Raw genomic sequence first — 12244 nt, forward strand, 5'->3', positions numbered from 1 at the left:
TGTGTGTGTGTGTGTGTGTGTGTGTGTGCGTGTGTGTATACTGAAGTGCTGCTGAATTCTTAATCTGATCAGATGTCATTTTGTAATACAGCAGTTCAGACAGTAGCTCTGATGCTAGTCATAATAATAAAAGAGACTTAAAATGTGTTGTTTTAAAAAAAATCCATATGGTTCTGATTTCAGAGGGTTTTATATATTAAACATTTATGGAAGGAGCCTCCAGTTTCAGTGTTTTTGTATTATCAGCTTTTCCACGACAGGGAAAACATAAGGATAGACTTTTTTCTTTCTTTGAAACATAAAATGTTATGTTATTTTGGCTCATTAACTTGATGAGTGGGCGAAAACAAGATTGTTTATAGTGCTTTATTCCTTCGAGCAGTTTTTCAAACCCTGTAGAGATGCAATGCAATGCAGAGGAGTTTCTTCTGTTAATTTCAGATGAATTACAGCCAGAGTTGTGTAAATATGTTCTTACCTTTCCTAAGACACAACACACAAGCTCTTCCTCATAGATACTGTTAAAAAGAGACTTATATGATGAAAATGCACCAGAGAACAGGCAGTTGCTTTGGTGTTGGAGATGGGGTTATTCTGAGCTTTAAAATGACTTACACAACCTTGTGACTTCTGAAAAGGCATTGGAAAGTCATCTGTTTTCCATATTTTTTGGGGGGTTTTCAGTAATTAAACATTTTTATCATGAGATCGGTACATCTTTTCTGTATTATTGCTTTTCTGTCAGCAATAAGGTGTAAACTAGGTGAGTTTTCTTCTTATCATTCTGAGTATGACTTCTTGCTCAACTCCTGTCCATTGTCTTGAAAACAAAGCACAATTTAAACTAACCATGCCATCGGCATAATCCAGATTTCATTAGTTCCTAATGTTCTAGATGCTGTTGCTGCGGATTCTGGGTAACCGCTCCTGTGACCACATGGGCAGCTTTCTGACCTGTCCTGACCCAAACACACTCAACACTAATGAATACACATCAAATCCCATTCAATGGTTTTGTTAAAACACCAGAATTGTGTATTTTATTTTGTTAGAAACCCACAGCCATTTAAAAAGTAATTAAAAAAATATAAACAAATTCTAAAACATTTTTACTGTAGAAAAATGTGCAAGGCTTTAAAATAACCCAAATAACATAACATTTTCATAATTTAGTAGATTATTGTTGATTTGTAGATAATAAGGAAGATAGAGACAAACTAATAAGAGAATTAAAGACTGAGTAATATTTTTGACATTTTAACATTCATTCATTTTCTACCGCTTATCCGAACTTCTCGGGTCACGGGGAGCCTGTGCCTATCTCAGGCGTCATCGGGCATCAAGGCAGGATACACCCTGGACGGAGTGCCAACCCATCACAGGGCACACACACTCTCATTCACTCACACAATCACAAACTACGGACAATTTTCCAGAGATGTCAATCAACCAACCATGCATGTCTTTGGACCAGGGGAGGAAACCGGAGTACCCGGAGGAAACCCCCAAGGCACAGGGAGAACATGCAAACTCCACACACACAAGGCGGAGGCGGGAATCGAACCCCCAACCCTGGAGGTGTGAGGCGAACGTGCTAACCACTAAGCCACCGTGCCCCCTACACATTTTAACATGATATTGTATTTTTCACAATATAACCTTTTGTCTTGTTGATATAAAGAGAACCTGGTGAAGAAATGTCTTTTTATAGCTGCTATAAAATAAGTGATAATAGGAATGAGCTTGTTTTACAGATCTTCCATATAAGTAAATGCAATTATAAATAGTTAAAATTCCAATTGTGGACAAATGGCTATCGTTTAAATGATCATTTAAATTCTCTCGAGCAAATATGTTATCATCACCATTATCATTGTCTTATTTATAAATAAATCAGCTTAGACTTAATCTACATCACAACAATTAATGCTTGGCATGTCGTAAATGAAGCCTCAAGTTTTAAAGTTTCTAGAAAGATCAGTGAATATCTGTTAAGCAAATTAATCACACAAATGGTTACAAAAGAAAAGTAGCTATGATGCTGCTTGTTTATTAGTTACTCTTTAAGTGTTTATAGCATACAGATGGTGTGTGAATATTTATGGCATATATTATTGGCTTATGTCATAGAAGTATATAGAATTATCATCAGTTTTTATGCATATTAATAATTAATTTCGGATAATTATCATATAAAAATGAATAGTGCATTCATCTAGTTTTTGAGGAAACACAGTGACAACTAAATGCAGAATAAGGAATTTATTTATAACAGTTACAAAGAACAAAATATTTAAAAGCATTCTTTATCTTACATATGCTGTACAGAGGTGGCACGTATTTGATTCTAAATGATTCTGCAAAAGGAACTAGAAGTATTAAATAGAAAACCAAAAATATTAAAGTTGAAAAAATATGAAATATTTCATTTATCTACTGTACAAAATAAGAAAGAAAGAGAATTGAGCTGAAAATGGAATCCATAATATGGTACCCTGATACAGTGTTTAGGCCGTTTACATGATCAAATAAAAAAGTATTTTACATAACAATGTGATGGTCATCTTATAATAGCTAAAGAAATCCCATCTTATTATAGCTAAAGAAAAATCTTGGCCTCTTTGGTTCCACGGTTCACTATAATACATTTGAACAGAATTTATTTTATGTTTATAAAAATAGCTTTTATTTTAATGGCAAGTATTTTTTTTCCATTTCTTTTACTCATAATGCGACTTTTTCAGTGCAAACATCATAACAACCATTCATTCAGAGAAGGAAGCGAAAGACATTTCAAGTATTGAAAGATAGCATATACCTACTAGCTAGTTTGTCTGACATGGGACTGTACTATACATTGCATAGTTTGCGTGGCACTTATTTGAAAAAAGGATTGTGAGCGAGCACGGGTGTGCCACTTGGTACCCTTTAAAGGCATTTCAATTAGCAAGTGCTATAAATTGTGCATTTTGGGTTTATTTATTTCTTCTACTTTTTGAAAGGTTTTTTTTGCACCCCTAGCTAACTGAAAAATGACAACTTGAAAGAAGAAATATAATATTCTAGATCTTTTAAGTACTTTTGGAAGTTTTTTTCGGCAAACAGCACTGTAACAGACACACAAGCAGAAATTTAGACACCTTTACTCTGTGTACAAATGTGTTTATAAAAATAAGCACTCGGGAGTGAAGAAAACTATAAATTCATGTCTCTTACTATAAAAAAAACCTTAATATTATGTGATGATAAATGCCTACTCATGTCCTGTGGTAATAAGCCGCACTAACGTGAGTACTTACGAATGCAGCATGTGTTAAACAATATGGGTCAGTTGTTTGACCGAGTTTGACAGATGAATACTGCTTGACGGAGGCTCTAAAATGGATCAGTTGTCGTGTTTTCCAATGGAGTGGTTAAGCAAAGTGCTGCTGTTGAAAGGATTAAATGGGGGAGTTGGTCAGTGCTTTTGTATACAGTGAAAGAGGCATTGCAGAGAAATTCTGGGGAATTTAGGGAAAAGACCCTTTTCTAAGGCTCCTCTCATCTCGCTTTCCCAAAATTTTAGAGGAGAGAAACATAAAAGAACCAGCAATAAACTTAGTACACAACTTTTTCATCCCTTTGAGTTCAGCACCTCCTGAACAAACCTGTACCCTTCGAATAAGACTGCAACACATATAAATGAGTCTAACAGGAAGATATTATGCAACATAAATATATGTACAAAAGATTTGTGCATGCATGGGTGTGTGGGTGTGGACATCAGGGTGACTGTTTGCCCAGCTGTTTATAAATATCACTTTACAATAATTTGTTCCATCAATGAACGTTTACAGAGTGACAAGTCCTTAAAAATCCCCGTTCAAGCGCATCCACACTCCTCTACGATCATGTTGGGTACATCACGCTTGACAATGTTGTACTCATCATCAAAGTACAGCATGGACATGGTGCTGAGTTTGGTGGGGATACAGCAGGAGTTCATGGAGCCTGGACTCATCCCCCTCATGCGGTACTGGTTCACTACAGCGGTGTGAAATGATGATGCTGATCCTGGAACTCCAGCCATGTATGCCGGGCAGCTTCCCTCACAGTAGTTGCCGAAGTAGCCTGATGGAGCGATGATCCAGTCGTTCCAGCCGATGAGGCGGAAGTCAATGTAGAACTGTTGGCGGCAGCACAGGCCGCTGGTACCGTCACACTCCAAGCCGCGTTTGCGGATGCGGTGCTTGCTGTCTGTTGCACGTGCCTGCACCACCAAGAAAGGTCGGTGTGACTCATCACCTGAGTTCACCAACACAGGCAGAACGCCTGCCACCTCGCAGCCTTCACACCGAACATCCAGGTTCTGCCTTCGTGTACCTTTGGAGAACACAAGTTGCACAGCATCAGTAAGAGGGAATGTGTGCCAGCCACTGCGTTTCAGCTCCACACGCTTCTCCACCAGGTTCCACTTGCTGCCTAGGCCTGGTTCTTGGTAGTATACTTTAACCATGACCTTCCTTCGAGTGCCCTTCTCCAACAAACTAGGCAGAAGTTTAAAGTACAGCCACAGGTTTGCCTGAGACACATAGAGGTTCTGGTTGCCTTCATTGGAGATGATGAAGAAAAGGCTGGATTTCGAAGACAGCAAATCGTCTAAGAGACGGGAAAGAAACAAGGAAAGGTTAGGTTATTGAAATATCATCAAGCATAGCTGAAACAGCAGGTGCGCGCACTCTGTGTCGCCAAGAGAAGTATTTCAGTTGAAAAACCTGATGCCGTGTCACTATAACAGCCAGCCCTGGACAGAGGGCTAAGGACATTAACATGCTGAGAGGGCAGTAGATCGCCATGAATGGGCTCCCTAACTGGGAACACTTCAACCTAAAGTGATCAAATGGTGTTAGTGTTTCACATTAAACGACAATGTGGGTGGGAGGAGTTGTCAGAATCTGTCCCTCTGCCACGTCTCCCTCTTTCTCGCTCTGTTCATTCTGCCTCTCCTTACTCACTCCTTACTAAATCTGACACGCATGAACTTCCTAGCATTCCTTCTTTATCCGATTCCAACATATTAACATCTCTGTAACAGTCTTTTGAGTCTGTGGCTCAATTAAAATCGGGAGAAGTGTGAACTCCCGCAGCTCCTTTTTGGTGAAGGGGCCATGGTGACATTCTATGAACTCGCCTGTGTGCCTGATGACAGCATGGGCTGCTCCGTTAGCCCAGTTGGCCACGAGTTAAGGTGGAGATGAGGAGAGGGAGCCTATTAGGGCACAGCTAGAAGGTTCAAAGCCTTGGCAATGAATGCCTTGATGACACCTCAATGAGGACACAATAAGCGTTGTGATGTTGAAAGCAATCCATACAGGCATTCTGCATAAGACTATAAGAGGTGGTTAGAGAACAAGATCTGAGGAAACTATTTAAATGACACAAATTGTAAAATAGGAAATAGATATTATTTTGTGTGCATGTGTTTACTTTGGTGTTTGTTCATTTTAAGTAAGTAGAATATAACTGCTTTTTTTTTTTAATAAAAAAGGAAAATCACAAATAGTTCAAAGGAAAGCAACGTTTGAATCTGTGATGGATGACATTTAATTATAAGATAATAGACAGTATATTTTACCATTTAAGCAAATGAATAAAAGCATGTTGTGAAACAATTAAGTAGAAGTCTCCTTGAGTAAAGTTACTCCTGGAGACCAAAGTACTAATTTTATGCTTATTTCTAACCCTGTTGTAGGTAAACTGCTCTATTCTGTTTAACCGTATAGCACAAGTACGATAAGCACTGCAACAAACAGATTAGTGGAGACTTCAAGAAAATATTGTACCATGGTGTGACATCTGCCAAAGAACCTCTCTAACACCCCATTTTCCACTCTTACTAATTCATCATATATCTTCAGGTGGCAGGACCATATAGTACAAAGTCCACAGACAGCTGTCAGTGAATGCAAATTGGAGATTTAGTGGAGAAAGACAAATCTACGAGGTCAAAAGCCTCAGAAGTTAAGCCTGTCCACTACATGGAGTGCAGGACAATACCTGGGTGGGCCCCATTGCCAGCAACAATACACACCACTCAGCATGCCTCCACCTGCACAAGCTCTCACGGATTGGAGAAGTAATCTCCATGTCATTACTCAACGTCTCTGTACGCAACCGACCACAACCACCTGGACACCAGTGAAGGACAATTTAGTCACAGGAAGTGTTGTGTGTTAATCCCTGTTGCACAGTAGTTACTTGTTTGGTTAAAGAACATAACAGATCTTAGAACAGCACTTCATATACAAAATAATCATAAGCTTCTGACAGAATTGTGTAAAAGTGTTGCGCATATGGCAGAGAGCATTGCATTTCAGTCACACTTTCCTCAACTATTAAAGTAAAACATTTCACACAGCAGTGGTTGGAACACTGACAGGTTGAATCCTTCTCATTTGTAATTTCAAAATTCTATCAAGATGTAAGAGGAATAGAAGGCCCTAATAAGCTTGCATTTCCAGAACTGAGCCATTTTTAGAGAAAACACCACAGATCCCTGTGTCACCCTGCATTTTTAATGAGATGCATGAGCAGCCAAGTTGACATGCCAAGGAGTTCACAAATCCAAGTCTAAAGGCAAATCTACAGCCTCCTGAAAAATACTCAGTACATATTCAATTCCTTCTATTAGACATAATGCATAAAGGAAAATGGGTTCGGTTGAACATGAAATTCAAATGAGCTCGATGTTGTCAATTAACTTTTTTTTGCTGGAAAGTTATACATAGAACAGGAATCGCAAAAACCGTGCATTAGTACCAATAGGAAACCTGGCTAATTATGGTACCCTTGTGTCACATTTCATTTTTTCCCTGTCATAAAGTACCACCAAGTTTCATCATGGCAAACTGTTAACGGAACTTGATGTTGAGCCAAGGATCACTGTGGCAAGCGGACCAAAAGCAAAAAGTCCACTTGGAGATAGCCAGGCCCACAAATGATAATAGACAGCAATGAAGCACTAATTTCATACATGAACTATAATATATCGCACATATCATTTATTTAATGATCCAGTCATCATGTTTACTTAACCTAAAAAAGCAATCAGAAATGATATCTGCCAACACTTATCTAACAAGTCAGCTTTGATTTTAATCTGCTCTTACCCCAGGTGCTACAGTAATAAAATGCTTTGCATGGTGTCATGACTAAAAAAAACATTCTGATAGAAAGACCTAATTGTTTTCACGTGCTGTTTACAATACATATTAAACCTGACCATTTCCTGTTGCTAGTATGTTATTCAGCATGTTTACCTATACATAGAATAAGCTCACGTAATGTATTTTTAAAGCTTTGCTTACAAAAACTATTTGTGTATCATATTTCATTTTTTGTAGGAATACTATATGCGCATTTCCAGGTCAAGGATGGTACAAAATACCATCCTGCAAGCATGCAAGGTGCAATCTAGTACTGTCTGTCTGAAAATATATATCACATCATTTGTCTACTATCGATAATTGAGTGTAACAATGCAAAATTCATTGCAGCAGATCTGTGTACAAACACAAATTGCCTCTTGAAGCTAAACCAGGCTTTACTCTGCACAAAGACCGGCTTAGCGATTTGATTGCGCCTAAGTGGCTGCGGTGGTCTTTGCTGTGTGATGTTCTCTATGCTCCACTGCAGCATGATGTTTACAGTAGATCACACACACACACACACACACACACACACACACACACACACACACACACACACACACACACACACACTGTTTATAGATACCTCGTGCCAGCACATTCCCATGGGAACGTTTGGTTCAAACTGATCCCACAGTAAAGCAAACACAAGTAATGCAGACTGAATTTCAGGTTGAATGTTGGCTACATTATTGACAACGATGTTTAAAAAACGAGTGACACGTGCGCACCGATATTGTCGTATAGTGCAGATGCTGGGATGAAACACACCTGTCTCTGCAAAACTGATGATTTCTGACGTTTCCTCCTCGACGTCATTGGCATGACTTGCGTGCCCGTCTACTTCGGGGATCTCGACCCTGCCGTCCTCGCGCACCTTCCCGGCGTGCAACTTACGCAGCGCGGTCACCATGGCCGCCTTTGGTATGGGCTGAGTGATGTTGGGTCTCTCCCTCATCTGCAGCCTGGTCAGGATGTGTCTCTTAACCGCCTCTACGAACTCCGCGTCCATCCTTCCCGAGTCGGCAGGCTGTGCGAGACCACACGACGCGCACGAATCGCGCGACGCCGTCGTGTGCGCCTCGGTTTCTGGCGCGGGCGTGCAGTGCGCGGATAACGCGCAGGCTAAGAGACAAAGCACCTTGACAAGGAAACTTCGCATTCTTTAAGAGCAAAAAAGAAAGCACGGACAAAGGAGTCAATAGTTTTTACTTCGAGGATGAACAGAACTTCTGATCGGTCGTTTTTTTTGTTTTGTTTGTTTTTTTTGTTTTTTTTTAGAAATGCTTCAGTCTCGTCCCAAATGAAAATGTTCTAAGCGCAAGAGCAAGTTGCAACATCCAGAGCATGTGTCTTCCTGTAAGGATGCACTAAGATCTTCTGTGTGAGAATTTACAGACTTCATTGGAATTAGATGAAATCATTGGAAGAATCATTTTCTTAAACCTTCAGCTCTTGGTCAGTCAGTGATGCGTGATCAAAAAAAAAAATCACGTTTTTGTCATAGTACATTGTGATTTTATTGTCTCTCCGTTCCTTCTTGACAAAAGTCTCAGCATCGGTGGTAATTCAGCGTCATGCCATGGCTAAAGAAATTATTATGGAAGCAATATTACAGAGTAAATAATTGCAGTTCATGCCCATGTATGTAGCCTGTCAAGTTGCAGAGTCTCTGGTCAGTTACAAATATCCATAATGGTAGAAAATATAAAAGATGCCACTACTTATTTCCCCACGGCACAACAGCTAGGTGCTTGACATCAGCCTTTCGTTTTAGGTCCTGTTCTTCTTTGTCTCATGTGTCGTCTTCCAGTTTGCGCTGTCCAAGTAATTCTTCATCGCTTTCATGGACACGGCGATGCGCTCGTATGAACAGCTTTAACCCCTTGCGATCGCAACATTGTACCCCTTTAGACAGAAACTTTTTATACAGGAGCCAGAACCACGTGGGTCGAGCAGCCAACAGGAATTCCCTGTAGCGGATTAAAGCCTAAAGCAAACGTAGTGCGACTTCCTGATGGAGCTCTCTACATGTGGACGCATGGCATCCTTAGCGACCTGAAGTGGACAATTTTGTCGCTGTCATTGACGCTAAGTGCAGATATTCCCAGTTGGGCAATTGATGATAGAAATAACAACCCAGCATGACCAAATTTATTATATTTGTCATTCTTCTAGATATTGGCTGAAAATCTGCATTAAAAAGTTAACTGAATTGAATTGTTATCCAAACCTCAAGCTCTAATAAATAAGCAAAATGTTTGTGAAACACAGACTTGGATGATTTAACATAATCTAACATAATCTAACATAATCTACTAGCAGGATTCTTCGCGTGTAATTTAACTAATTTTTCATGTATTTGCTTACAAAAAAAGCATTAATATGTAGTAAGAAATCAAACTCACACATGTACAAGTCTTCAGCAATTCAAAGGAAGAATGGGGTGCAGTAACGTTTACATATACGTTGGTAAATCTCTGTAATATATATTTTGACACAGGAAAGTTGTTCTTCAAAACAACCTATTTTATTAACACCAAATCAGAAATGAACGTTCAGAAGCAAACAGCATTTTGTCCTGTCACAACTCACTATAGCAAGAATACCTTGCACTCTAATCATTAAAATAATTCAGAAATCAGTTTATTTTACTATTCATGTGTGAAGATATTTACCTTTTAATGCGTTAAACATTATGTGAATTATGTATTATACGCTGAAAAATCTAGTGACCCACAACATTGACTCAACACCTTGATCCCTGTTAAATTTTTGGGATCACAAGTCACATGTTCAACAGAAAACTATATCATGAGAAATTTACTAAAGATCATGGGAAGAAAAGCACTATCGTTTCTTCATTTAACAACATAACTTAGAAAGTACTTTCCTGTTACACAATTATATATTATTATATTATTATATCATATATATTTTTTAATTACCCAATTAATAATATATTACCCAATTAATTAATAACATAATACATAAATAATTTATTAAAATGTCTTTAATGTCCTCGTGCCATTACACTGCTTTACACTGAGTTGTTTTTACTATACTGATTGGTTATCTAACAGCGCCACCTATCGACACAACCACGTAAGTATATTGAGATGATACACGGTTCAACAAAAGTTAAACAGATGAAACAGGATTTTTGCTCTTTCGTCTTATTTAATATATGTATATATATTGATAATTAATTAATTATCAATTTAAAAAATTTAAAAAGTAACATTTTGTCCAAAAAAATTTAACACCTTCTTCCAGTATTAAAAATAGTACTCCAAAAGGAATGTGAAAACACAATAAATGTCATTATTATAAGAAGAGTAAAACTAGTAATACAAACTAGTGCAGGACATTGGCCAGGTGTGAACTTCTGCACAAGTTTTATGCTTATTCGACACATTAATAACCTACGTTTTTCAAAACCCTGCTGAAGAAACAGAAGGATTTTAAACAGCTACTGAATAATTTTAGCTGGTTGGCTTGACTGCCTGGTTAGTTAGGTAGCCTGGTTAGTTAGGTATGCTCTTGTTTGTTTGGATTAATGGTATTAGAAGAATAATGGACATTTACGGTTCTTGCTGTTAAGGTTGACCATCCTGGTTAGTCACATTAGTTCTATCTCATCAGGCTGTTTCTAGCTAGTTCATTGCTATCAGGCTAGAAGGCAAATATTATATCTTTTTAGGTTATTTTAGACCTAATAAGACCTAATGGTCTGAGATAAAGAAAATGGCTGAGAAGAAGGACAAAAATGGCAAGAAAACCAATAAGAGGAAAAAAGGCCTGAAAGAGCACTGTATATTGTTTTAAGCTTTTTAAGCCAGGAGAACAGTGGAGAAAGCCTCACTCAGCACAAAGCCTTTCTGGTGGAAACGGAAAACCCAAAAGCTGTTTTTTTCATTATGGTTAACGTTGCCAAATCCAGACAGAGTAAAGAACTGTGAACGGATGCCATTGTTCTGCCTTGCTGTAGGTTTATGCAGCTGTCATACGTTATGAATTTATTATCCAAAATTATTTCTTCTGCCATCAAATAAACAGAATCTAAATTAGATGGAAATTCATGCTGTTGTTTTGACATATTATAACAACTTAGAAGGACACATTGGCAACAATCACTTATAGTTTAACAAGTTTAAAATACCTGATTCTAGGTGAGCTGTACAAGTCTACAGTTTAATTTGCATTTAGATATATACTGTTTGGAATTTTCATTTACACTTTATTATTGTCACTTAAGCATATTAAGAATCAGTGGAATATGGAGGTTTACCAGTGTAGACTGTGTATAGATTTGTAGAGAGTGATGCTGGTGTGTTAATAAACCGAATTAGCCGAATTATTTCGAATTAGCTGTGATTTAATTGTAAAAGCCCCCTTTTTTATTTTTATTTATTTATTTATTTTTTTTTAATCTTTCCTTTTAATCCTTCCTTTATCTTTCCTTCGTAATCTATGTGTGTATAATGATTCTTAGGATGTTTTGAAAACGGTAAATAGGTGATTAAAAGACTGGGTCACACAGTATCACTCAGGCTGCACTACAGCGTCTGTTCACAGGCGCGATCCCACTACTGATCATTGCGGGGGCTTTGACCTGCTTCGTTCCCGACCTGGGCCGGTTCACCCCTCCTTAAGCGACCTGGTAGCCCAGAGCTCCCTGTGGAATACCATATCGACACCGACCTTAGTTCGGACACCCGATCGACACAGTCCGCGGTAGCCCAGAACCCCCGAGCTCATGCGCTCCACCAGCCTCAGCCTCCCAGTGACGTGGATTACAGGCGCGCGCCACCGCACCCGGCGTGTAACAGGTAACATTTTAGGGATTTAAAATTTTAATAGCACTTCACTATGGCGCCACCTAATGGCCTAATGCTATAATATATGTAACTTTTATAGCATTAGGCCATTAGGTATATATATATATATATATAATAGGTATATAGGTATATATAATAGGTATATAGGTATATATAATAAATATATTGGTATAATAGGTATATATTCACATCACATCACATCACTAACCCTAGACA

The 12244-nt window shown here is 38.4% G+C and overlaps 1 protein-coding gene across 1 annotated transcript; it reads right to left on the reverse strand.

Annotated features, from left to right (window-relative positions):
- Positions 1–2247: 2247 nt before the first annotated feature.
- On the reverse strand, positions 2248–9316 carry LOC113654075 (inhibin beta B chain-like). Its single transcript, XM_027164044.2, has 2 exons — positions 7959–9316; positions 2248–4638 (listed from the first exon to the last, which is right to left on the reverse strand). Exons 1-2 carry the CDS (start codon positions 8347–8349, stop codon positions 3863–3865), a joined length of 1167 nt encoding a protein of 388 aa, XP_027019845.1. The 5' UTR covers positions 8350–9316; the 3' UTR covers positions 2248–3862.
- Between the last annotated feature and the right edge of the window lie 2928 nt (positions 9317–12244).

This window comes from Tachysurus fulvidraco, chromosome 2, assembly GCF_022655615.1.
Source record: "Tachysurus fulvidraco isolate hzauxx_2018 chromosome 2, HZAU_PFXX_2.0, whole genome shotgun sequence".
Classification (NCBI taxonomy): Eukaryota; Metazoa; Chordata; class Actinopteri; order Siluriformes; family Bagridae; genus Tachysurus; species Tachysurus fulvidraco.

Coding starts and splice junctions, on each gene's coding strand:
- LOC113654075 (XM_027164044.2), bottom strand. CDS start 8,349: ATGCGAAGTTTCCTTGTCAAGGTGCTTTGTCTCTTAGCCTGCGCGTTA. Junction 4,639..7,958: donor CATCAGTTTTGCAGAGACAG/GTGTGTTTCATC, acceptor CCCGTCTCTTAG/ACGATTTGCTGTCTTCGAAA.